This window comes from Natrix helvetica (genome assembly GCF_964273705.1).
Source record: "Natrix helvetica genome assembly, chromosome: 1".
Classification (NCBI taxonomy): domain Eukaryota; kingdom Metazoa; phylum Chordata; class Lepidosauria; order Squamata; family Natricidae; genus Natrix; species Natrix helvetica.
In genome coordinates, this window is record NC_138548.1 from 31379656 (window position 1) to 31407538 (window position 27883).

Below are 27883 nucleotides of genomic sequence, written 5' to 3' on the forward strand. Positions count from 1 at the left end.
GCGGGAGCAGCAGGGACAGAGACGTCGCGGGCGGGGCAGCGGGGATGCTGCGGCCAGTAGGCTGCAAACGCCGCACGGTTCCAGAGCGGCTGGGCTTGCCGTCCGCGGCGCGCAACTGAGGATCGGCGGTTCGGTGCCCCTGCAGTGCCCTCCGTGCAGGATTCGGCCTGCGCTGAGCGGGACTCGGGCATGAAGGCGAGTCCGGAGCCAGGGAAGCAGCAGCCGGAGCAGCAGCAGCAGCAGCAGGGCCAGGTGGCTGCGGCTGCGGCGGGTAAAGAGCCCGATCCGCGCTGGGCAAGGGACGGCGCCAGGAGCGAGGCGACGGAGGCAGAACGGCTGCGCACCCGGGAGCGGCTGGAGGCCACACTCGCCGGGCTGGCCGAATTGGAATTCCTGCGCCAGCGCCAGGAGCTGCGCGTCAAGCGGTTACTGGTCGCCGCGCCCTCGGCTTCTCTGGCCGGGATCTGCTCCGGGGAAACGACCAGAGCCCCCGCAGGAGCCGGGATCCCGCCGCGTAGCTTAGAAGAGAAGTTCCTGGAGGAGAACATCCTGCTTCTGCGGAGGCAGCTGGTGAGCCGGACCAGCCAGCCAGCCAAGGCGGTGGGCGCGATGCAGGGGCGCAGCCAGACCAAACGGGGGAGGCGGGGAGGCTGTGGCGGCTCCTGGACCTCATCAGCTGCGGAAGGACGGTGGTGGTGGTGGTGGTGGTGATGGTGGTGGGAGGGCGGGAACCCGGCTCTGGGTTTTATTTTATTTTTTAACCCAATTCCATACTGCTTGGAACACGTGTCTCTGAGCGTGTACAAAGTGCCTATGTAGGATGCATTCAGGAGGGAATCAATTACACCGTCTGCATGGAAATTCGGCTTCTTCTTCTTCAAGGAATTTCCCATTTCTCTCAGGGGGAAAAGGTTTCTTTTTTAGTTGCGCCAGGTGGTTTTACCGTGCAGATGAGCAACATGGCAGGGTCGGTAGGAAGAAGAGGCTTTGAAAAATGAGGGTCACTCCCATTGCGTGGGTGGAGGCGGAGGCTTTAAGATCTGCCAGGACCCTCCTAAGGTAAAGATACTCCGACAGTGGATCTTCCTCCCTGCCCCTTCATACCGCACAGTTTTGAGTTTGGGGGCTTGGCGAAGCAAGAGGGCTGCTGGGGGAAGAGCCCTCCTATGATGATGAGCCCTGGAAGCACGGCTTTCTCATTCCCCCTTTCCTTGAAGAAGGACCTGTGCAGAAATGAGGATGCCGGGGTGTCAGATGGGAGGAATGGTGAGGCAGAGGCCAACCTTCTGCATGAGGTGCTGAAGGTACCTCCAGGGTCCCCTTAAGACTCAAAGTCTGTGGCAGGCAGGCTGTGTGGGGAGGGAGGGTCTCCAATGCTCCAATGGAGCATTAAGAGGTCAGAGAGGGACCCCTGAAGCCTCCACCCTTGGAAATATGGGAGCCGCCTCTTGTATATTTCGATGGGAGCCCAGAAGGGAAAAGCTGGGAACTTTTAAGCAGTATATTGAAGGGTTATTTCTCTGTGTTCCTAAAACATCACAGTTCCAGGGCTGGGTGTACGTAGTATTAAGGAGAACTAGATTCTGTCTTTCATTACTCTTAACGATGGTCTCTTTGGAGCAGGACAGCTGGCCTCCGCCTTCCAGTCTTCTGCATCAGTGCCTGCCCTTGGCCCATCCTTCTTTTGGCTAACAATAGCTGCCATACCTGTAGTACATGGTGATTAATTACTGCAGCTCCAAATGAGGGGCTTTTTGTCATCCCACTGCACGGAATGGGACCGGCGGGAATAACCTCCTTGCCCTTCCCATAAATCCAGCACGCTTAGGCTTTGGTGCTGCAGCTAGCTCCGTTTTCCCATTCGGCTTACAGATGCGGGCGTGTGCATGTGTAAAGGTTTAGGAGGAGCCTTGCAGGAGCCTGGTTGGGCATCAAGTTGCATATTAGATTGGCTGCTGAAGGGAATCAATTCACCTCCTGCAGATGCTGTTAATGTTGTTGATGTTGGCAGTCGACAAAAGCTGGGGCTGGACTGGGAAGAAAGCATTTATCTTATTGAGTTCCTGTCAGTGCTGCGGGAGCATATGTGGGATGCTTGCATTAATACTGTAGTGCAGCGGGAGGAAAGGACTTAAATGAATCCAGCCATCAGCTGAGTTTCATTGCTACTCTGCAAAAGGGGTGCAAATGTGCTTGAATTTAGTCACTGGAGATAATGGAGGCTGCCCCCCCCCTGAAACACTATTGCTGCAAAAATCCTATAGGAATGAATAGGTGAGGTGCCAAAAGTCAATAGAGAGTGCTCTCTGCAGCATATTTAACACAGAGATTGCAAAGAGCTTGGGGGGGGGGGAGGGATTATAACTGAGTGCTGCTTTGCTCAACTGGAATCTCATCCCATTTCCCAGTCCCTAGAATGGACCTGTAGGAAAAGAACAGGCTGAGCTGGAAGGCGGGGTTAAACATGTCATCAGTTGGAGCCGTTGTGGTGCCACAAGAGACCCAAGTCCAGCTCCCTATGAGTTCCATTGATCCTTATCTTGCACTGTTAGTTGACTAGTTTCTTGTACAGAAGTAGCAATAATAAACTCTTCTGTGCTTTGAACTTCACGAATGCGCATGGTTATTTGTGCTGACCGGAAGATGTGAATGCAGTTTTCTAGAGAGGAAGTGAACCTTTTGGAGCATGAAGATCCCTGCTGGATGACCACCAGCAGTGAATCTGGAGATGTTGCTCTCCATCATTTTAATAGAGGTTTGGACTTTGTCGCTTTTCAGGAAGGCTGTTAATTTAGTCAAAATCAAAAGGAAGGATTGTTAGAACGACAGTCTTGGGGCTGCTGCTTAAGCAGCCAATAAAAAGTGGTTGTGCTTGTGATTTGTGTGCCAGCAAAATTCTTGTCTGCAGAGTCAGTGAGTGAAGCAAAAACCAGAAAATAGAGGACATGTTGCAGACGATACAAAGCTGACTTTGAACCTGATATTAAGGGTTGAGAGAATATGCAAAATGTAACACTTCCAAGAAACTTCAGTGAAAAGGAGAAAAGACAGAACGTGGAAGCTTGACACAAGCCCCAAAGTGTATGATTTATGAAATTCAGACTTCAATATTCACCCTTGTCTTTTTTTTGGTCCTCATATCTCTCCCAGTGGCAATTCCCTTGAGTCTTCTTATCAAGGAGACCCTGGATGTGTCCATGGTGTCACCATAGAAATCAAGCTCAATGTGAAAGAAATTTTATCCCCTCAAGCACAATTACCAATTTGCAATCCTACAGACATCATCATTTGCATACCAGTCCTTTTTAGAGATAAGAAGAGCCTAATTTTACGCTTTAGGATTTTGGTGGATTTGGTGCCAGTTAACTCCATAGCTTTTCCCTTCCCATACAAAAGTCGCAGATCTGTTCTTGGGGCATTGGGGACTTCAGAAATATTCCATCTTTTCTTACAACCGTTACCAGTTGGTATCCAAGGAATGGAATTAGAATTCAGAAACCAGATGAGGCTTGATTTGTGTGTCAAAGAGAGCAGGCATGAATGTGATTCAACTTATGTTTTACTGTCTGAGCCAGGAGGGGGAATACAAAAAGATCATTTGCATGTTAATCGTTCCAGCCATTCTCACCTATTAATATCCTCAGGAAAGAGATCAAAACAGGGAAGTAATTTGTTATAGTAAGAGGGTATTGGCTTGGAAATAGGAAGATAATTCTTCCCCCCTCTTCTTGCTTTGAGACCAATAGCTGTGGGATTTGCATATAAAGCTGGACCATAGCTGATTCAATATTGCAAGTCAGAGACTATGATTTGTAAATGACAGTATCAGTGGCAAACATGTTGCTTAATTAAAAACTGAAGTGAATCCAGCTATAATGCAAGTTGTTTCTTTGTTTTAAGGAATGCAAAAGCTCTTTTTCATTCCATGGTCCATATTTAGTCTCTAGATAGCATGTTGAAGACCTACTCCAGGAACTGAATGTGGGATTTGATTTAATAGCAATGTAATTAATATTAAATAATGAAAAAAGTGATTACAGTTAATGAAAGCACATGGTTACTATCAATTCTCATCTGCAATATTATAAACTCTTATGGAGCCTCTACTTCAAGGACAGTGTAGCAAACTGGAAAATGTCCAGAAGAAGTCACCAAAGGTGAGGGGTACCTAGGAGAAGGGCTTTTTTTCAGGAGCTGAGTATATTAAGCCAGGAAATCTGATTATTTGGAAATCTGTTAGTATACGAATGAAACAAAACTACTGCACAGAAGATAGGAAACCAATTAGTGCTTCCAAGCAAAATTACAAAAACATAATAGTTGTAGTTGTTCAGCAGAGGAACAGATTTGCTCAGAAAAATAGCAAATTCCCTTTTCACAAATTTTCATTCAAAGTTTGAGTAGTCATCTATCAAAAAGGCAGCCATAACAAAAGACTTTAGGAAAATCTCTACTATGCAATCTAGTTTGCTGCCAAGCCCTGTCTTACTTTAATAATTGTTTACTGAATTAACTGTAACTGAGTTCTGGCCAGATACAATTCAGTTGCTAGTTTTGACCCAGAAGTTCCTACACAGTTTGGCCCCTAAGTATCTTAAATAACATTTATTTCAACCAATGCTGAGGCCTGATTGAGAACATGCCTGGAGACTGAAACCAGATTTTATTACTTAACTAATTAGTTTGTTGGTATTGTGTATTATTTAGCTTAGTTTTATTTTGATCTTTCTGATTTTGTATTGGTTGTATTGGGTTTATCGTGTGAAAGCTTTGTAACTCAATAGCAATTCAATAGTACGGTAAAGGTAAAGGTTCCCCTCGCACATACGTCCTAGTCGTTCCCGACTTTAGGGGACGGTGCTCATCTCCATTTCAAAGCTGAAGAGTCAGTGTTGTTTGAAGATGTCTCCGTGGTCATGTGGCTGGCATGACTAAACGCCGAAGGCGCACGGAACCCTGTAAAATAGCTTTAGACTTTAGTTCTTAATGAGACTGCATCAGTATAACAAAATAATAGAGTTGGGAGGGACCTTGGAGGTCTTCTAATTCAAGCGGGAGTCCCTATATCATTCCAAACAAATGGTTGTCCAGTTTCTCCTTGAAAACCTCCAGAGATGGAGCACCCACATATTCTGAAGGGAAGCCATTCCACTGATTAATTGTTCTAACTGTCAGGAAAGTTCTCCTTATTTCTAGGTTAGTTCTCTCCTTGATTAGTTTCCCTCCATTACTTCTTGTTCTGCCTTAAGGGGCTTTGGAGAATAGGTTGGCCCCTTCTTCTTTGTGGCAGTCCCTCAGCTTTTGGAACATTGCTATCATGTCGCTCTAGTCCTTCTTTTAATTAAACTAGATGTACGCCAATTCCTGCAAGCGTTCTTCATATGTTTTAACCTCCAATTTCTAATCATCTTTGTTGCCCTTCTCTGCACTCTTTCTAAAGTTTCAATCTGTGTAATATAAAGATCAGTCGTTATCATCAAGGCTGACATTCCAAATCAGAAATACAGGAGTTCTTGGCTTCATCTTTCCCCCAACAACGACAATTGCACTTTGTCCCATCTTAACGTGTATTTTTTAACCTCATTCCAAGTCTCAACTGCCATCCCTGCCTCTTCAGAGACATCTAGGTTGCCATGAAGTTTGCTATGTATCTTCATTGGAAGATCTTTTCCAGGCAATAATGTGTGTGTGCGTGGGGGGGTTGCTTTATTGCAGAGGTGTCACATGCATTTTCATTGAGGGCCACATCAGGGTTGTGTTTGACCTTGGGCTGGGTGGGCGTGGCCAGAGTGGGTGTGGCCAGGTCAATGTCACTTGTGTTGGGGGTGCTTGTGGTGGCCCGAGCACTCACGCAGCCCTCCCAAGCTCCGTTTTTTCTGGCAGAGGCACTGCAAGGCGGTCACTGTTTCGCCCGGCCCCATGGACCAGATCTAACTCCCCCGTAAGCCTGGAATTTGACACCCCTGCTTTATTGTTTTGTTACCATTGGGTGCTAAGCCATCCAGAGTCTCTAAAATCAACAAATAAATGAATAAAATAAGCGGCAACTACTCCCAGCGTTCCCAATTTGTTAAGGCAATTTGTTGTCATTCTTCAAGATTTGATCCTAGCCCTGAATTCAATTTGAAACAGTGCAGAAGAAAAGAAAGAAAAAGAGTTGTGTGTCAAGATACTTGCACAGATATCGAGGCCAACAGATTCACAGATGGCATCACTTGAAACTACTTTCTTTTCAGACTCCTAAATTCTCAAGAGCTATCAGATTGCAACTCCCACAGTTTCCAGTCAGCTAGGTTATGGGAGTTATATTCCAACATATTTGAGGACATTAGATGGGGGAAGCTAATGTGATTTTGTTTAATTAGCATATTTCTACTCTGATTTTCCTCCATCAGGGAACTGGAAACATCGTATATGGTGTTTCTAGATTATTTCCAGTCCCAGGACTGATCAAAGCTGACATGACTTAGCTTCAGTAAAACATCTGCTTCAAGCAATGTTTTGAAATGAAAACATTGTTGTAAAGTTCTACTTTAAGTAAATCAATTCTGCCCAAATAAATTTACAGACCAGTTTCTTGAAACAAATAGTGAATATTGGAATGGAAATGAGGGACAGTTGAGCATAAGTGGAATTAACTATCCTTGCCACTAAAGGAGAAATCATGGTAAAGGTAAAGGGTCCCCTCGCATATATGTGCTAGTCGTTCCCGACTCTAGGGGGCGGTGCTCATCTCCATTTCAAAGCCGAAGAATCAGCACTGTCTAAAGATGTCTCCATGGTCATGTGCCTGGCATGACTGGGCACCGAAGGCACACGGAATGCTGTTACCTTCCCACCAAGAGTAGTTCTTATTTTTCTACTTGCATTTTACATGCTTTCAAATAGCTAGGTTGGCAAAAGCTGGGACAAGTAATGGGAGTTCACTCCGTTATGCGGCACTAGGGATTCGAACCGCCGAACTGCTGACCTTTCTGATTGACAAGCTCAGCGTCTTAGCCACTGAGCTACCGCATCCCATATAAATCATGAGGTTTATCTTATTTGCCAAAAATAGTATTGAGGTGCTTTAACACTAATAGTGAAATATGTCAGTTGAGGAATTTTAGATGGCATGAAGTAGTTTACAGTCATCCCAGGTGCAGACATTAAATCTGAAACAGACTTTGGGAAATATATGGGAAAGGCCTTGGTTGAAGAGGTAGGGTAAGGAGATGCTCTCTGGGAAATAGATAAGAGACAGCATAATACGCAGCTGAACGTCGAGCAGGGCAAGAGGCTCAGAAAGGACTCTCACCTAGTTTCTTGGGCTGTTAAAAACATGGTGGAAGAAGTGTATTTTCAGGCTTCTAAGATTCTATTAATATAGCTTCTTAACAAAGTAGAATGGGCTTATATGGCTTTTTCCTTTTGGTCCAGCTGCTGATACCCACATCCTCCTAAACCAGGGTACTTTCTACTTCTAATTCCACTGATGGAAAATAGTTATGTGGCAATAGACAAGGATTGCATTCTTGAAGGCTTGAAGGCTTTAAATTCCAGTAACACCATGTAAGATCACCATCTATCAACTTGCTGCATATTTGGGAATATAAATTTCAAAGACTGTGCCACAAGAATTTTTGGATATACATCGAAGCTGTTTTAAGTATACCCCGAAATAGATGTGAAATGTAGATTGCGCAGTTATATTGATGCCAGGCTTGGCTTCAGTTGTCACTGAGTGCAGATTCCAGCAAGATTTAATTTGTCTCCAAAGTGTGTGGGCTGGGATGCCAGCCATTCTGCTGCCATTAATTATATAAAGCAATTATATTTTCCAGAACGGAGAGAAACTTGTGAACAACCAGTAACCCTCATGTTCCTCTTCATGGTTGCTCCTTATAAGTCTCTGCCGCTGTTGCTGCAAAAATTCAGTGGTTCAGTTTGTTGTCCAAATGTATTTATTTATTCAACAATGTTATATACTGCTTCACTCATTCACTTTGGCAGTTTACAATACTAAGCAAAAAGCAAAAATAGGCAAACCCATCCATATTAAAAAAACAAAACAAAAATATAGCAGTCATTTATCAAATGCCCAATTACAAATATGATCTAAATTGCCTTGTGGCGTATCATCAGGGAGGGTGCAAGACATAACTGTAGAGGCAGAGAATTATTATGGAGAAGGATTGTCTTTACTCCCACATTCCCTGAGCTGATGTAGGGATGGGATCTTATGTATCTCTATGCACACATGTGTAAGCCAGGTGGATTCCCACTGGAGGAGATGGCCCATGTCTTGGAGCCAACCTATAAAGAGCTTTATAAGTTAAAAACAACAACAACAGCATCTTGAATTGGACTGTGAGATCTATTGGTAGCCAATGAAGCAATCAGGCAATCAGAAAATAACTGTTATATCAAAGTTGTCCTAGTGGGCAACCATTTAACTATGAGCCAGCAGTGTGCAGCAGCTGCCGATAAAGCCCACACAGTTCTACGCTGCATAAACAGAGGGATAGAATCAAGATCACGTGAAGTGTTAATATAACTTTATAATGCCTTGGTGTAAGGCCACACTTGGAATACTGCATCCAGTTTTGGTCGCCACAATGTGAAAAAGATGTAGAGAATCTAGAAAGAATGCAGAGAAGAGCAACAAAGATAGGGGAGACATGGTAGCAGTGTCTGTAGAAATTTCCTGACAGTTAGAACAATTCATCAGTGGAGCAACTTGCCTCCAGAAGTTTTTGAATGCTACAACACTGGAAGTTTTTAAGAAGATGTTGGATAACCATTTGTCTCAAGTGATGTAGGGTTTCCTGCCTAGGCAGGGGGATAGACTAGAAGACCTCCAACGTCCCTTCAAACTCTGTTTTTCTATCCTAAAATAATGGTTTGCTCCTACTAGCTTCCTACTCACTGTGCTTTGTAACAATTGTTCTTGGATTGATATGAAAGATAGCTCTATCTACAGCATGTTACAATAAGCTAATTGCATGGTGGGTTAGGCATGGCCAAGGCTTCATGGGCCATATAGGACTGCAATAGCCACAACTGGCTGAAGATCCCCAGTTGCAGCTTCTGCCTACTTTCCCAGCAGGAATCAAGGACCCAAGAATTCCCAATTATGAAACTGCTCCTTCTATGGGAGAGCAACTCTGTTTGCAACAACTGCTGGGGTTATATCTGCACCTGGTGTTCCTGAATGAACAGTCATTCCGTAGAATTAAGTGTGGTGGTTGTCCTTTACAGCTGGGCTGAGATATGGCTTCTTCAAAAGAGGTCAGACCCCCGATTCCTTCAAGGCTGATAGCAGGTTGCCATCCTTCCAAAAGATTCACCACTTCATGAACCCAGCTTGGTATCCCCTCCCTCCATTCCTGTTGCCTGAAGAAATGGGGAGGAGGGAGGATTCAATCTATTGTTGGATGGGCAAATCCTAATCACTTAATTGGTTTTCAAGCATCGGATGAATTCCAGATAACATTGCAAGATAGCAATGTTAACAAAGATGCAACACTTTCAGGTTTGCAGTGCTAAAAAAACCCCTCCTTTTCAGCTGTTTGCATTTGCTTAATTTTGTTTTATAGAATTCATATTTTGTTCCCCCCAACTCATCACATAACAGAGTGCAGCCTTCAGCTCATGGGAAAATGAAGAATAACCAAGGGCTGCTTTGAATTTGTTGAGGTATTTGCTGATTTTAAAGACGTGTGAGCAACTTTTTGTTGCTGTTGCCATTCCATTGTTACTTGCAGCATCAGGTGAGGCAAAGTTCGATGGATGCATGGGACAGCCTTAGTATGCATATGGCTGGGGTGGGGGGGAAAACAGCTTGTTTCTAGACAATTTTTGCATTCCAGGCCTTGAGTCCAAAGAGGTGGAAATGAAAATGTGCAACCTGTCAAACTAAGATTTGGGAATTCAAGAGACGTTTGCAGCAGAGCAAAGAAGGCAAGGATGCCTTAGTCCAATCCAGGTTTAATATAGCAGGGATAAACAATCTTGTCTCCTTCTATGATCGGGGCCTGATGAGGTAAAGGATGTTTTGTGGGTAAATAAAACCGTTAGCTATTTCATTGGATGTGTATATACCAGTGGTGGGTTCTGGACCCCGGCGCAGCCGGTACGCTGGGCACATGGCCGGACATTCCAGATGGGCACACGCGCATGCACACACCACCGCCCTGCGACATCCAGCTGCCCGCTGGACGTCGTGTGGGCATCACACGCTGTGCGCGCATGCGCAATGGGCCGGTTGTGGTATTAAACACGCATAGAATGCAGGCAGGCGGGTGGGCCAAACGGGCCACCGTACCGGTATGGTGGCCGCATCTCCCTGCTACTCCCGGTACGGTACTGGTATATACACCCAGAAGGGTCTCCCAAGGCAAACAGGCCATGAAGATGATGAAATATCCGTAAATCTAGTGAAGCAGCCATAGAGCAGAGTCAAGCAGAGTTCAGAAGACCATGTGAGCAAACTGAGGAAGAGTCCTGCCAAGAAAGATTGAACAAAAGACTGTACAAAGAGTTGAGGCTGGATTTCCGTTTTCCCAAGGGTTTTATATACAGCATTTCAAGCTGAACTCTGTTCCTGAACCCTTAAAAGAAGAATCATCTCTTGCATAAAATCCTGAGCCCATCCTTCCATGGAGCGCTTTTCAAAGCCTCATATTCTCCAACATCCTGTTCATTGTCCCATCATTCAGCTCAGGGCTGCTTTGGAGCACGTGAGAGTTGTGTGTTTTCAGCACCAGTAGCTTGTGTTGCAAGTTGCAAATGAGAGAAATTGGTTGTATCCCTTGGCTGGCTGTGAGACAAAGAAGGCTCCCCTCATCCCCATGCTCCTCTTCTGATACGGATCTCTGTCTACCTTTAGAAGTTTAGAAGAAGGAGCCTTTCAGTCTCAGCCAGCAACTATTGATGGGTTGGGAGAATCACATTGGACCTAGGATGAGATTGCCTGGGGACAGGAAATAGTGTCTCTTCTAGCGATCCCAGATTAGTCTTTTCCCTGTGTAATTCCGGATTGCAATAGAAGAGATTAAAACTCAGATGCGGTAGAAGCTACCCTCCCCCAGCTCTGCAATTTCCCATGTTGTGCTCATTAAACAATAGGTATCCATTTTAATTTAAAATTGCTGCAGTGTAACATTTAACATTTAAAAAAAGATGGATTGCATAATGATGAGCAAATCTTGCTCAAGATACACGGAAGCAGCCCCATTTTGGGATGCTTCTAAAAGAATGAATAAAGTGAGGTAAAGGTTTTATTAGCAGTTATCATTTTGTACTGAGGGGGATGTTGGTTAATCTCAGAAAGGTGAGCTGAGATACACATGGTTAGTCCTTGAACAGAGGCCTCAAATCCTTGCTAGAACTATAGAATAAACCAGAAAATCAGGGACAGTGAACACCCCAGAAAAAGACAGTGCCAATCCATTTCCACACAGCCTCTGAGAAAACAACATGCAAACCAGTGGTGGGATTCAATTTTTTTTACTACCGGTTTTGGCTTGGTGGGTGTGCCTTAGTGGGCGTGGTAGGGGAAGGACACTGTAAAATCTTCACTCCCACCCCACTCCAAGGAAAGGTTACCGCAAAATCCCCATTTCATCCCTATCAACTGGGACTCGGGAGGCAGAGAATAGATGGGGATGGGTCCAGTCAGAGGTGGTATTTACCGGTTCTATGAACTACTCAAAACTTCCACTACTGGATCTCCTGAACTGGTCAGAACCTGCTGAATACCACCTCTGATCAGTGGTGGATTTCTAATTTTTTTAGAACCTCTTCTGTTGAGTGGCTTGCAGGCCATATGACCGGGTGGGAGTGGCTTGGCAGCCATGTGACTGGGTGGGAGTGGCTTGGCAGCCATGTGACCGGGTGGGAGTGGCTTGGCAGTCATGTGATTGGGTGGGCGTGGTCAACTTGTAAAATGTGGTGAAACTCACTTAACAACGCTCTTGCTTAGCAACCAAAATGTTGGCTCAGAAAATCTGGCATTTGAAGCACGCAAGTCTTAAAACTGTCAAGTTACAAGACCCTTGCACCCCTAATCCTTTAGAAAAAATACCCTAGGGGTGTTCAAACTTGATAGCTTTAAGACTTGTGGACTTCAACTCCCAGAATTCCTCTTCTCGCTCTTCGTCTTGATGATATGCGGACGGGCGGGGGGAGGCAGCTGGAACCGGTTCTAAACGGCACTGTAGATTTGTGGAACCTCTTCTATAGAAGAGGTTAGAACTGGCAGGAACCCACTCCTGCCTCTGATGCAAATTTAGTTGAACTTGACTAGAAGAAGGCTTTACTTGTTCTTTACTCTGCTTTTGTGATCAGAAATGTTGAGTATTTCGACATACAGATTTAGAACTGGACTGGCACTGACAAGGCCAAGCTTATGACACATGTGTCCTCTATCCATGTCAGTTTGTCAGAATGGGATCTAGAGCTGTTGGGGGTTATAGAGGCTCATAGTATTTGTGGCTTTCTGTTGTTGCTTTTAAGGATGTTAAGATATGCTATGCATACACAGTGCTTTTTATCTTCTTACTGAATTTACTCATTTTCTGGATTCTCAAAATACACCAAATCATAAATTAATCAAATGGGTTCAGTTTGCATAACTCCCTAAGCTACGAAAAAACGAACCCATGGTCATGCATCATAGCATGTTGTATGAATGAACTTGCAATTTAATTGTCTTGGTGTACAGTTTGGTGATAAAGGTTGGTTAAAAGGTCAAGAGGGTAGTGCTTTGGGTTAAAATTTGAATGCATGGTCCTTGCCATCATCTGAAGTTTTGTCACCCACACCCACAGCCACACCCTCCTTGCAGATACTCTGGGGGCATTCAACTAATCAGGGAAAAAGTAGACTGGAAAATAGATTTGAATTGACATGGGGAATTTAATGGCGGTGTGCACTGCTAGAGTTGCCCTTTATTTGTGACTAGCCACATATTTTGTATGCATATGTATATATACTGCTATAACATGGTTACCCTTAAAGGTGTAAATAATCACCAAATATACTTGCTTTGTAACTCTCCTTATCCTGCCAAAAGGGTGAGAGGAGAGAGAGATAACAGAAACCTTTGTGAATGGGGTTTGGGTAACACAGGGAAATATTTTCTCTCTTCTTCAGGCAAATGGAGAAAAAAATTACACTCCACTGAATGGAGGAAGAAGTCCTATGGCCAATAAGGACTTCTTTCAATAGGAAAAGTTTTTTACTTTACTCATTTGTTAGATTTTTATCCTGCCTTTATTATTTTGTACGTAATTCAAGTGGTGAATATACCTATTAATCCAGGGGTGTCCAAACTTGAGAACTTTAAGACTTGTGGACTTCAACTCCCAGAATTCCCCAGCCAGGCTGGATTAATCCTTCCTCCTCCTATTTTCCAAACAACAACGTTCTTAAGCGGATGGCCTGAGAAAGAGTGACAGTGGCTCAGTCACCTAGCCAGCTTTTCTGCCTTAGGTGGGACTTGAACTCACGGTGTCCTGGTTTCTAGGCCAGCACCTTAACCACTACACCAAATTGGTTCGCTTCTCCTTTTGCATTGCACGGCAATGGATGAACGTGTTCCATTGGATTATGTACCAAAGATCCTATTCTCTGCTTCCAAGCTTTTTCATAGTGGCTTTGGAGAAAAAAATGAAAAATGGGTGGATTTTCTCCCCCCCCAGCTGGTCAAAAATTGTTCCATAAACCTGTATGTTGTAACAGGACAATCAGAGCCTGCAAAAACCTTGAGCATCTGCCCCTTAAGTGGGACTTCAAAAAGGGCTTCCACATTCACAAATGACCTTGGACCATTAAGTGATTCGTGTTGCACAAAGCTGTCCTTGAATGACAGCCTGCCAAGAACCAGAAGGGTTGACACATTTAGCCTGCCAGATGGACCCCTACAAGGTAGTGAATCCCCCATTTTTCTTTTTCTGAAAACCATCCTTTTTCAGAGAAATGAAATGCTAGAAGGTGCAGAGTATATACCGTACGTAAAATAAGAGCGTTGTGCAACAGTGTTATTGAGGGAAAGGCATAATTATAAGATTCAGCATGAAAACTGATTGCTCTGACCTGAAGTTAATGAGCTTATTTTAAACTCATTTTCTAACACCATGCATGAAGAATATCTTTTACTTAAATGCTCTTATGGCTTCAAGCAACCAATCCTTTCCTCTAACTGAGGATGAAGAAGGGGATTACCACTTGGGCTTCAGCCTTATAGATCTCGTTCTAATCATGACGACATCACTTAACAAGGATATACAATCTTAATTTGCCATTCAAGGAGTAATATCTAGCCTCAACTATTCAGCCAAGATACCTGTCTTGGGTTGTTTATTTTGCAGAAGAGCAAGAGCTGGGAATTCTGCCAGTTGTAACCCAGCACATCTGGAGGGCGCCAGACTCGGGAAAGCTGTATTATAACAGTAAGCCTGTAATTCTATGCAAGTTCAGGAAAAGGTCAACAAGGGTTCAGGGTTTAGCTACCTTGAATGAAACTCAGTTTCTTGCCTCATTTTTAAAGGTTATCATTTCCATTGCAAAAATACACCCTTCCGTCAATTTATAATAAACATTTGCAATTATAACCTTTCTTAAGTCTAAAACTTAACCCATAGGCTAAAGATAAAGCATCATTGCATAAATATTGTGTGCATTAACCTTCCCCCCCATAATTAAAATGGTTTCCATTAATCAAGAGCTTGGTTGACCAAGACAGAGTTAATTTGGCCACCTACATGACTCCAGTGCCACAACTGGGGGAATTGTTCTAGTTTCCAAAGCTGGAGTGCCACTCAGGGGTGGGTTGCTCCCAGCTCTACTGCTGGCTCAGTGCGCACAAAAATTTTGCACTCGCACGCTCACTTCACTCATGCGCATGCATTTCCCAAAAAAAATAGGTCTGTGCATGCGCAAAACGTTAAAAAAGAAAAAAAATTACATTTGTGCAATTACGATTGTTCTGCGCATGCGCAGAACCAGAAATCAAGATGGCCCTGTAGGAGAACCAGTTCGGGGGCTTGGCAGGCTAAACCGGTCCGAACCAGTAGGAACCCACCTCTGGTGCCACTGTGCAAAGACTTTCATCTCAGAGTTCAGTCACAGTGTTTCTGATGGCAGGAAGAGTCTAGAAAAGAGCTCCAGAAAATGACCCAATCCCTGGCTGGGTTCACACATAGCGTGCTTGAAACTCATGTTGTTTCTTTGCCTGTTTGCTTCTTTGTTTGCTTATTCATTGATTGGGGGTCTTAAAGAAAGGATAAATGACTGAACACAAATATAGGGAATTTGTGAGCTTCAGAAAGAAGCAGAACCAAGCCATTTTAGAGTGGGGCTGCTTGAAGGCAGAATGTTAATTTTGGGAGTGTGGGTCGATGAGAATTCAGCCATTTGATAAGATGATACAAGAGAATGAAATAGTCATAGATGCCTAAACATAAGTGTTACTGGTTCTCAGAAATAAAGTTCTGGTAACAATTGGAGAAGATGCTTCAATATTACTTAAAAGGTAAAGGTTTCCCTCGCAGATATGTGCTAGTTGTTCCCGACTCTAGGGGGCCGTGCTCATCTCCGTTTCAAAGCCAAAGAGCGCTGTCCGAAGACGTCTCTGTGGTCGTGTGGCTGGCATGACTAAACACCGAAGGTGCATGGAACACTGTTACCTTCCCACCAAAGGTGGTCCCTATTTTTCTACTTGCATTTTTACACGCTTTCGAACTGCTAGGTTGGCAGAAGCTGGGACAAGTAATGGGAGCTCACTCCCTTGCTTGGGATTCGAACTGCCAAACTGCCAACCTTTCTGATCGACAAGCTGAGCGTCTTAGCCACTGAGCCACCGCATCCCATTCAATATTACTTACTCTAAGACTAATCTCCCTTTCTTAATAACAGAAAGAGTCTTAGGTCTATGTATGGAAACCAAAAGTATCTCTTACATAATAGACCTATGGATCCGGTTTTGTGTCTGGCAGCGTTCCAGACTTAAGTCTTTTCTTCTTTGTTGTTTCTGCGTGCAATAGCAAAGTGGAATAGAGGGGAAAAACTTTGCCTTTGGGACAGGAAGTAAAAAAAAAAAGCCATACTAAAAACCAGTAGAAATAATATTTGTTCAACAGCATCTGGGAACAATGGACTGGTTTATGTTGTTGCGATATATGCGTTCTTCCTTAACCTATCATACACTGAAATCGGTTTTCACTCCGGCTATTATTTCAGAACTGCTTAAGAAGAAGAGATGCTGGCTTGTTAAACCAATTGCAAGAACTGGACAAGCAGATCAGTGATTTGAGGCTGGATGTTGAAAAGACAACAGATGAACACCTTGACACGGATAGCCGTCCCAGTTCAGGTAAGCATTTTATATTGCTAAGCTACGATGATCAGCAGACTTTAGGTCTTGTAAAAGGGGGCTTAGCAACCCAGCATTCTGTGGGGGCCCAGGCATCAAGACATCCCTAGGTACGGCCCAGTACAGAACTCCAGTATTAAATAAAAATGTCAAATGCCTTCCATCTTGCATGAAAAAGGCAAGGAATTATATGCCACAGGGAACAGTTATGCTATAAGGAACAGGCTGAGAAGCTTCAGCCAAAATTCTGCTTGCTCAGATGACATGAATTATAGCTACAGCTTCTTAATTTAGGTTCGGTTATAGTTGGAGGTTCAGCTATTTATATGGAAACTGTAAGATGTCTATGCTGTATCAGATGAAGCCTCCTCTTACTTTTACTGGTCTTTATATCTGACAGCAATTGCATCTCCAGTCCTATATTTCAGTAGGTCTGCCAAAGAAAAAGCCACCGATAGCCACTCTTCAGATGTTGCGGTTGACATTTATTTACCAAAAGAAACAGGAGATTACTAGGTGTATTGTTTCATTAAGAGGTAGATGTGGGATCGAGACTCAGATCTATCAAGTTGCTACATTCCCTCTATTCCACCTCATTTTCTTAAACAAACTCTCCTTTTATATGGAATGGGGTTTTAGGCTCAGGAGGAATATGCTAGATCCCTATTCCTTCCTCGCGCTACTAACGGCAAGCAGCTTTAATGGATTCTTTTGTTTTTTTAAATAGGGTTTTATGAGCTGAGTGATGGGGCTTCTGGATCTCTCTCCAATTCGTCCAACTCTGTTTTCAGTGAATGTTTATCCAGTTGTCACTCCAGTACTTGCTTCTGCAGCTCTTTGGATGCATCCTTGAGTGGCTCTGATGGACGGCCCAAGTCTGCAGGTATAGCAAGAATTTCTAATACCCAGGCATGTTTGAGGTTATTTTCCTTTGCAGCATACACCAGGGTAAGTAAGTTAGCCATTGGGGCTATTCTGGGTCCCGATCAGCCTTGTCCCTATTTGTTCCTGGTCAATAGATACTGGGATAGACAGCAAAGATAGAAAACAATAGCATTTACTACATGAGCTTCTACTGAGATGATGGCTGTTGGATAAAAGCACTGGATCTAATGATCCAATTGATCAGTTGCTACAGTATATTTGTATACTAAACCAGAGGTGTCAAATTCAAGATGCTTACATCTAGCCCATGGGGCCACCCTGGAAACAGTGAAGAATTGGTCTGCAGCACCACTGCCAATCAAAACGGAGCTTGGGAGGGCTGCGGGTGGCCCTCCCGAGCTCTGTTTTCACTCGCAGAGGGTTGCAGGAGGCTGTCACAGCCAAAAATGGAGCTTGGGAGCCCATTTTCACTGGCAGAGTGCTCAGACCACCACAGACAACCCCGACACGAGTGACATCGAGCTGGCCATCCCCACCCGAGCCACACCCACCTCAGCACACCCACCCTGGCCTCCCAAGGTCAAACACAACCCTGGTGCAGCCCTCAATAAGATTGAGTTTGACACCCCTGCACTAAACTAAACAACATTTTGAACTATTGTATGAAACCAGACACACTATAGCTTGTGAATAATATTTTCTGCGGGCCAATCATAGTTTACTTGATGATTAAACAAAATATGACTCAGCCCTGATTCCATATTCTCTTTCCCCCATCCCCCCAAGTGTAGCTGATAGGGGATAAAGAAATAGTCTGTAGCCACAGGTTGGTAGCTGAGGCTAGAGAGAACTGGGACATGTCTGTAGCCCCACTTTTATATCCTTCCTTTTTTAATCGAAATAAAGAAATCCGGTAGGACCTGAATATTATAAGAATAATATGCAAGTAAAGCTGTGCATTTGTACTGTATTTTTATTTGCAACCTGTCTCCAATCTGTGGGCTAAGGGGCTCATCCTCAGTATGGAACTCTTCATAAATATGTTGATATAGGAATTGCTAATCTGAATTTTATAGAAAGCTGTATCCCGAACTACTGCACACATGTACTATGATTAATCCAAATGACGATAATTGCAATGGGAAGTTACCAGTTCCACATTCATCTCCAAATGTTATTCCTTACTTATTTCATCTCCACTTTGTTGAATTTCAGATTTCATAAGCTGGCTGGAGCAAAACAAAGGTGTGCAGCAAAATGAGCAAGCAGGGATGGCCTCTCCATCAATGCCACAGGCAGATTCTTTGGACATCGTTGCAGATGTACATCCAAAATACCAGTGTGATCTGGTGTCTAAAACCGGAAATGATGTGTACCGTTATCCCAGCCCTTTACATGCTGTTGCAGTGCAGAGCCCCATGTTTCTTCTACCGGTGACCAGTTCCCCCCCACGAGAAGAAGGCGAGAGAACCAGTGACAGTGCTGTTGATGTTGGACCAGAACTCAACTCCGAAAAAACGGTGGATTCTTGCCTTTCACACGCTTCTCGTTCTCCATCCTGTCCTTTGCCCAGCAGAAAGATGGATGGATATATTTTAAGCCTTGTGCAAAAAAAGGCTCCTTCGGTGAGGACTAATAAACCAAGAACGAATCTGAATGCAGACCTGGCCAAGGGGATTTTGAGACATGGAAGCTTGTGTCTTCGGCAGATGGCTACTGCCACGTCTAGCAATACCACTAACACTAAGAATCTCATCCAGCCACTTTCACATTCCAGTGGAACCATTCTCACCCTAGAAAACAGTGCCTTTTCTCCCATGAAGCCGAATTCAAAGGAAGTAGAGCATACGGAGCTAAAAAAGATACCCTCACCTCCTGTTTTCCCACCGAATGCTGATAATGATCAAAGCAAGCCCTCAGCGAAGAATGTCAAAACTCAAGAAGTGATGCGATCCCCTGTGACTAAGAGTGATGCTCCCAAGGAAAGTGGCCAATTCTATTTGATCTGTCCTAAAGAAAGCCCAGAACAGCACATAACACCCTTGAAAGAAAAGAAAGCCGTCCAGCTTCCCAAAAAGCTATCGTTTAAAAGTAGTAGTGGGATGCAGTCGGCTTGCTCTGTTTTATCAGGCCAGGAGAGCAGACCACTGGTGGAACTTAAGAGTGAGGGGTCATCATCCCAGAGTCTGGAGGAGGGATTCCTCGTGAATGCCCAGTTCATTCCTGCTCAGCCACAAACAGTCAGACTTCACAAAGGCACCAGGAGTGTCAAAATTCTCAAAGGTTCTATGGTGAAGCACAGATCTCATCTTGTCACAGTGCTGGAAAATGGGCCTCAGGTTGGACGGGAGAAGGCCAAACCCATGGGCAAAAAGTGTCACTTCCTGGATGAATTGGATCCAAACAAGAAGCCAAGAAAGACCACTTTGAGAGGGAAGAAAACTCTCCACATTCAGCCAGATGCCAACCATCCGAGTCGGCAGCCAGGCGTACTCAAGTCTGTGCTGAGGCCCCATGGACATAGCAGAGAACCAGTAGTTGCCAAGCCCAAGCACAAGCGAGCGGATTACCGGCGCTGGAAACTCTCTACAGAGGTATCTTATGAAGATGCCCTTAGGCGGGCCAGGAGGAACAGGAGAGAAGCTATAGGAGTCTATTCTGAGATTCCACACCCTTATATTAGCCCCTATGCCTACGTTGCTAGTGACTCAGAATATTCGGCTGAATGTGAATCCCTCTTCCACTCCACTGTAGTGGACACCAGCGAGGATGAAAGGAGCAACTATACCACCAACTGCTTTGGGGACAGCGAGTCCAGCTTAAGTGGGGTGGAGTTTGTTGGTGAAAGCACAACCACCAGTGACTCAGAGGAAAGCGGGGGCCTCCTTTGGTCCCAGTTTGTTCAGACACTTCCCATCCAGGCAGTGGCTGCTGCTTCGGAGCTCCATGAAAATGCAGCCAAGGCCTTTGTTAAGATTAAAGCATCCCATAACCTTAAGAAGAAAATCCTTCGCTTTCGGTCCGGCTCTCTCAAACTGATGACTACTGTCTAAACGCATAGGAAAAGCAAATGATAGCAGCAATGATAATATCCCTGCCTCTTGGCGAGATCTATACAGTATGTGTAAGGGAAGTGAGTGTCAGGATTCTGACGGGTCTTGGGGACAATTTTTCAGGACTTGGGAGCTGGGCAGCTACGCTGGTTCCAAAAGGGCCCTTCACCGGCTGTCATTAGAACTGCCTGCCTTAACACCTCGAAGAGCAGAGCAAGCAACTTTTCGGTGATGGAGTGCACATGTTTGTGTATGTCTACTTTTGGGGCTGAGGACTATAGGAGGGATCGAGCAAGTAAGGCAGGGCACCTCCTGCAAGGTGATAATGTTGTGCCATTTCAAGGTTTCCTAATCTTTTCCAGCTTCCGAGGTTGGGTAACCACTCTAAGGTTATGTAAGGTGAAGGAATGGGAAAATTTGGGGGACAGGGCCAAACATGGGAAGCTTGGTTTTTTGGGGTGTATGTGTGGAATTCAAGATTTTGGGGGGAATTTTAAGAGGCAAAATTAGGTGGAGATTAGCTGACTTTAAAAATCCTCCAAACAATAACATAGAATGAAATTGTCTGTTTAGTTCATTCGGGGGGGGGGGGATCTCGGGGACAACATAAAATGTGTTGGGGGACTCCGTTTGAGCCCGGGTGTCTACCTCTGACAAACTTTGAAATAATCCCTTATAATAACATAACGTTGGGCAAATTTAATCTCCTCCTTCTGATGCACCATTTTTAGCGTGACAAGGGCTTGCTTTGGAGAAGAAAAGACTCACCTCTTTTAAGTTTGCAGCCTTCCCATTCTCACTTGCCTTGAGCAATCAGGCAAGTGGCTGATTACAAGACTGGTATAAGCAGAGAACAGAAAGAAGAATCTATGGCAACCTTTACTAACCGGATACCTTTAGTGTGGGGACTGCAATTCCCAGAACTCACAGCCACCAGGAAAGGCAGCAATTCAGTCCATCAGGGAAGGCTGCCTTAAGTAGACCTTTTGGGGATCTCTGGTGCTGCTGCTCTTGGTAATCTGCCAAAAAGGTCTTATGAAGATGTGACCATCACACATCTTCCTGTGTAAACAAAACAAGGTGCTTCTTGTAAATAATTTTTCTAGTATGCTTTTTGTAGGGCAGATATTTAAGTCTTAATGGACTGCTTAGTTAATGTCACTTGAACCTCCATATTTTTGAGTCAACACTAGTGCCTTTTAAGTGGTAAGAACAAAAGCCACCGTGCTAGTTTTTAAACAAAGAATTAAGACACCAGTTTACTGTTGAGCTGATTGAGATGCAGACATAGAGACCAAATGTTGATTTAAAAACAGTGTTAGAAACATCAGTGTGAAGATGGTTAAATGAAATGCAGGATCCACATTTTTTAAATAAGCAAACTCGGTAAGCATTGTGTTGATTTATGCGGCATCACTGATTAACACAGAAACTCTCTGCTTCAGATTATCTCTCTCATCCACAGGCATTTTATATTTAGCAAAAAAAGAGAGACTATTTTCAAGATTTCGCTTGACGCCTCCTTTTACGCAGATTAGATTAGTTGTTCGTGTTGTTCAGCATTGTCTGTTCTGAATTAAAACTACACCTTCAGAGTCTTGAGCAAAGGTTTTCCCCATTATTTTCTCCTGGATGATTTTTAAATGTAAAAGCAGGGATTGAACTGCCTTCAAAAGGAGAAACCTCAGTACTGAGCCATAGCCACCTAAAGCTGCCTTGAATTTAGATAAATGATCCATCCAGCCCACTGCTCTATGGCAAATTTTTCCCATGTTACTTTCTGAGATCCTTTAGAAGTTGGGAATTTGGAGCAGTTGCTCTACCTCTTGAATTACTGCATTCATCTCTTACCAACGTGCACAGGTTTTAGTAGTATTGAATACTACATTGGATTAGGAGGCAGCAACACAAATAGTGAGATGAGGGAAACAAATGACATAAATTTACAAAATCCTTTAGGTTTTAGATGTGTTGGGGAGATCTGCCTTCTGCCATTTAAGCCTGCTTTGTTAATCTTGTATAAGGTCAAGCACTTTGAAAAAGCATCTTTAAGGAGGGACCTTGAAATACATTGTGTACAGGTAGTCATTGACTTTTGACCACAATTGAGCCCAAAATTATGACCATCAGTGAGACATTTGTTAAGGGAGCTTGGTCCCGTTTTATGATTTTTCTTGCCTCAGTTGTTAAGTGAATCACTGAAGTTGCCAAATTAGCAACAGTCGTTAAGTGAATCTGGCTTCCCCATTGATTTTGTCAGAAGGTCGCACAAGTTGATGACACAACCCTGGGAAATTTCAGCCGTTGTAAATACAAGCCAATTGTCAAGCATCCGAATTTTGATCATGTGACCATGGGGACACTGCAAAGGTCATAAAGTGTGAAAAACAGTCACAAGTCACTTTTTTTCAGTGCCATTGTAACTTCCAACAGTCACTAAATGAACTGTTGTGTACACCTTATTTTGCATTCTTGATGGGAAAGAGAGTGACAGGCAGATTGCAGTCTTCCATTCCCAATTGAATCTGCTGGTTGCTTTGAAATTACTTGGTGATCATAAGAACATTTCCTATACATTTTTAATTTTAAGAATAAGTTCTAGCGTTCACAACCAAGATTTAAATCTGAAAAAAGTGTTCAAAATGAAACGCCAACTCTGAAGGACCACTGAATCAGAATATTGGTAACTACTTGGAAGTTTAGCAACATTTCTGAATTTTGAGTTCATTGATTCCAGTTGCAGCCATGCTCAAGTGCTTGAACTTCTAAAATTGAGACTTTTTTTTAGAGGAAATGCAAATCTTGCCAAATATCTCAGATGCTATTTGTATGTCAAGCTTTCCTACTCCCATCGCTGGATATATTAAAATGTCAAAGAAATGTGTTCAGTATTTTGTATTGTTTTGTAGTTCTGTACATAAGTGAGGATTTTAAAACAATACTTCAAATAAGAGTAAGTATTGCAAGTGGAGAGGTGATTGAAATGGTAATGATGATTTAATAGCTGACCAGCTGCTGTAAGGGTGTAAACTAAGATAATGCAAGTTTATCATCTGTTTGAAAGACAAAACCTCTGTGTACTGTATTTTGCTCTGGGGTTGTCTCAAAATGGTAGTCACACTGCGTACACTTTGACATAGTTTAGGGCTACTTTTCCATAGTTTGCTTTGTCCTAAACCAAACTACCTGACAGCTGAGACAAAAGTGCTTTTAGGACTGAGATTTCTGCAGAAGATATGAACCTTGAACCTTTAGATGCTTGGTGCCCTGATGAATTATTATAATTAAACTGTGGGAATGATAGTGAATAGCAATATATAGCCCAATAATTTCACTGTTGAAAATCTTGTAGATCTTGCTAATTCTTTTTCCTCCTTTAAGAATCTTTGTTTAAGAATAAAGAGTTAAAGTAAATAAAGACAATGCTAGAGGTCGATGTTTAGTTTTGCAAGATTTCAGTTTCTGGTTTATTTTTAATTTGAAAAAAAAAATCTTAAAACAAGCTGGGACAAAGAGGTTGGATGATAAAACTATAACATCTTCTTCTCTTGAATATATGCATTGAGGTCAAGATGGGGAATTTGCCTGCATATCCTACTCAGTTCCATTCCATTTCCTTTCTAATGTTATATAAGAATGTTGCTGGTCGGAACTAAAGGGTTAACTTTTCTAGGATCCTGGTTTCCCACAGAAACCCACCTGATAATTCTGGAAAGCTTACTAGAATAGCAATTGTCAGCATTCCAAATAGCATCCAAAAGTAAATCAGAATCCAAGGCAAAGTATTGCTCAAAGTTCCAATTTATTAAGAGAACCACATTGGCACATCTGGGAAAACCCGAATCTGAAAGCTTCCCAGTTTTCCCCACCTAGTTGAAAGGTCAAGATCTTGCCCCTACACCCACAAGTCTATCACATGGTCCAATATCCCACTGCGATGCTGACAGTTCTACCCATCCAATTCCGGTCAGGTACAGAGGTACAGAGACAAAGGATGACCTTGGTTTTCTAGAAAGAATTTTGTTATGGCTACATAATATGTAACTCCTTACAATCCCCCCTCCCATTTTCCCACAATAGAAAATGCATAGTAGAATAATAGAAAATGTGGCAGGCCAAAGATCCAAAAGAAAAGATGGCTGCAGGCCTGGCAGCAGTAGGATTCTCCCATGTTTGCCAGCAATGGAATTAAAAGGCCAGTTTACTCTGACTTGGAGGTGATAGATAGACATCATGACTGATAGCTTTGTCCATGAGAGATTTACCCAGCACTTTTGTAAAACCAATCCCATTTTATCTGGTTAAATCCCATTTCATCTGGTTAAACTAATCCCATTTCATCTGGTTTCCCCCCCTGAATCTCCCACTTTTCAGTTTCTCGGGAAGATCCTACATTCCAGCAGTTTAATTTTAGATGTCTCTCTTTTCTCATACGAGTTTCCGAAGCTACAGATCCCAACTATTAAACCTTTTCTTTGTATGGGAGCACTTCCTACCCCTGGATCATTTTGGTGGCCTTTTCTGCATCATTTCCAGCTCACTAATACCATTTTTGAGGTGCAATAACCAGAATTCAGTATTCTAAATGAACAATACAATGGCAATTGTCTGACACGTCTTTCTTTGGACTTTGGGGAAAATCCAAAAAGTCTCTTTGAAAGTACATTGTATATTTTTTCCCTTACAGTTTACACAAATATGCATGTTAAAAGCATGAGTGTCCGTTGTGTCAGTTTTTCTGTCTTGTGTCCAATAATTATACATCATTAAGCAACGGTATTTTATATCTCTATAATGAATCCTATTGCTTTATAAATTAATATAATGCATTGATATGCTGTAATAAACATTTCCTTTTTTTAATCCCTTGTCATGTGTGGTGCATTGATTGTAGCTAAGATGGACAACATTTGTGGCCCCTTTTAAAAAATTAGACTTTTAAGGGCCGAAGTACATTTTGCTATTTTTTGTCGTTATATTGAGAAATATTACTTCCTTTGAAAAACAAAATAACATACATTCTTCTGGGAATTGCATGATTGGTGACTAAAAAAAAAATCACCCACATTTGTCCACTTCCAATTTTTGTAGTCAAAGCTTGGCACTCACTTTGAGATGTTCTTGTCCACATCACAGAGAAACAGGAGCCATCTGCCAATCGCCAAAAAAAAAAAAAAAAAAAAAAAGGAAAACCCCAGCTGTTGCAACATTCTTCCAAGCACTTTTGTGAGATGTCTGGATCTTCACTGTTCTTTAATTGTATTGGATACTTTTCAATTTAGAGAAGGAATGCTCTCTAAAGAGCCAGAATGAAGAGCACTAGAGAAAAGGCCAAGGAGAAGTTGCTTTGTTTGCAAGCAGATGGCAAAGATGAGGTCCATAGAAAGACTGTGTTCTTGAAATGATGGCTAAATGTTTTCACAGCTTCTGGGGTTTGAAAGCCTTGCCCATCAACAAAACACACATTATTCAAAAAGGAAATAATAATAGGAGAGCACAACAAGATCGATTAAAGTGCACGTAATATATTATTTCCCTACTTGTAAAAGAACTCATGCATAAATTGCCAGATAACCCAACATGGGTATAATCTGAATTAAGTCTTTTACTGAATGGAATTTACACCCAGTTTGTTACAACTAGCAATGTAAGAACTTTATATGTGTGCATATTCATTAATTCCATTTATATGCTGCCTTAAGGGTAATAATTGTAGCTTGCTTTCAGAGACCTTCTACTCCCATACAATCTCCCCCCCCCCTTACAATCCCCCTGCAGTTTAAAATGTTGGCCAAGACCTTTCCAGCCATGATCTGATGTCAACAGTTACCGGGTAGGGGCGGTGGGGTAGTGATAATCATCCGGGAAGATTTGACTCCGAGAGAATTCACTGTGTCGCAGACATCCGGTTGTGAGTCTCTGGGCGTGAAATGGGGCCCAGGGAGACAGTTGGGTCTGTTGATAGTATACCTGGCTCCCCGCCATACATCAACGGCCCTGCCCGGACTCCTCGAGCTGATCGCGGAGATGGCGGTTGAGACCCCCAAGCTACTAGTGATGGGGGACTTCAACCTGCCGTTGACGGGAGAGGCATCCGAGGTAGCCCAGGAATTCATGGCTTCCATGACAGCCATGGATCTGACTCAAGTAGTTCGGGACCCCACACACGAAAGAGGCCACATACTGGATCTTGTGTTTGTCTCCGACCAGTGGACGAGTGATCTGGGTATAGGGAATTTAGTCATCACGCCCCTGTCATGGTCAGATCACTCACTTCTCCAACTGGACTTCCCTGGCGCTACTCCCCGCTGTGGGGAGGCGGAACCAGATTGTCCCAGATGGTTCCGCCCCAGGCGTCTGATGGAACCAGATAAGTTCCAGGCGGAGCTTGGGCCACCTCCTGCAGACCTGTCTTGCTCCCGGGCAGAGGACCTGGTGGCCGCGTGGAATAGAGGCCGCCGGAGCCTTGGACCGGGTTGCGCCTTTGCGGCCTCTCCGATGGCAACGATCGACCCGGGCCCCCTGGTTTAATGGGGAGCTAAGGGCGATGAAACGCCATAGGAGACGCCTAGAGAGCAAGTGGAGATCCTCCCGCTCCGAATCCGATCGAACACAGGTAAGAGCCTACTTAAGGACCTACCTTGTGGCAATAAGGGTGGCCAAGCGTCAGTATTGTGCCACCCTTATAGCGTCCGCAGAGAACCGCCCTGCCGCCCTGTTTTGGGTGACCCGCTCCATGCTGTCACAGGGACAGCGGGATCCCCCGTTGCAGGGCAGGGCAGAGGAGTTTGGGGCATACCTGCAGGATAAAATTGATCGGATCCGGAGGGAGTGGACCCACCCCAGTGTTCCAGAGGGGGCGTCCGAGGCTAGTCTTGAGATTCCACGCTGGGAGGAGTTTGACCCTGTTGTCACCGAAGATTTGGACAGGTTGCGCGGGCGACTGCGAGCCACCACATGTTTATTGGACCCGTGTCCCTCCTGGTTGGTACTGGCTTCCTGGGAGGGTACACGAGGCTGGCTACTGGGGCTGGTGAACGCTTCGTTGGGTGAGGGCCTTTTACCAACCGCCTTGAAAGAGGCAGTGGTGAGACCCCTGCTCAAGAAGCCTTCCCTGGACCCAGAGGAGCTAGCAAATTATCGTCCTGTCTCCAACCTTCCTTTTCTAGCGAAGGTTGTTGAGAGTGTGGTGGCTCAACAGTTCCTGCGTCACCTGGAGGAAGATGATTATCTAGACCCGTGCCAGTCCGGCTTCCGGCCCGGTCACAGTACTGAGACGGCCTTGGTCGCGTTGGTGGATGATCTCTGGAGGGCAAAGGATGGGGGTTGTTCCTCCATCCTTGTCCTATTAGATCTCTCGGCGGCTTTCGATACCATCGACCATGGTATCCTATTGCGCCGTCTGGAGGGGTTGGGGATCGGAGGCACCGTATTGCGGTGGTTCCGCTCCTACCTCTCTGGCCGGATGCAATGTGTGTTGGCAGGGGAGCAGAGGTCGACCCCGAGGCCCCTTACTTGTGGGGTCCCTCAGGGGTCGATCCTCTCACCTCTCCTGTTCAACACATATATGAAACCGCTGGGCGAGATC

At 44.0% G+C, this 27883-nt stretch overlaps 1 protein-coding gene across 1 annotated transcript; it reads left to right on the plus strand.

Moving 5' to 3' along the window:
* Positions 1-25163, plus strand: DACT1 (dishevelled binding antagonist of beta catenin 1). Its single transcript, XM_081935852.1, has 4 exons — positions 1-570; positions 16225-16357; positions 17085-17240; positions 18458-25163. Exons 1-4 carry the CDS (start codon positions 190-192, stop codon positions 20293-20295), a joined length of 2508 nt encoding a protein of 835 aa, XP_081791978.1. The 5' UTR covers positions 1-189; the 3' UTR covers positions 20296-25163.
* Positions 25164-27883: the final 2720 nt, after the last annotated feature.

Excerpts from the sequence above, each read along its gene's own strand:
- DACT1 (XM_081935852.1), top strand. The coding sequence starts at position 190 with ATGAAGGCGAGTCCGGAGCCAGGGAAGCAGCAGCCGGAGCAGCAGCAG. Across the intron at positions 16,358-17,084 it reads GGATAGCCGTCCCAGTTCAG|GGTTTTATGAGCTGAGTGAT; the intron begins GTAAGCATTTTA and ends TTTTTTAAATAG. Across the intron at positions 17,241-18,457 it reads TGGACGGCCCAAGTCTGCAG|ATTTCATAAGCTGGCTGGAG; the intron begins GTATAGCAAGAA and ends GTTGAATTTCAG.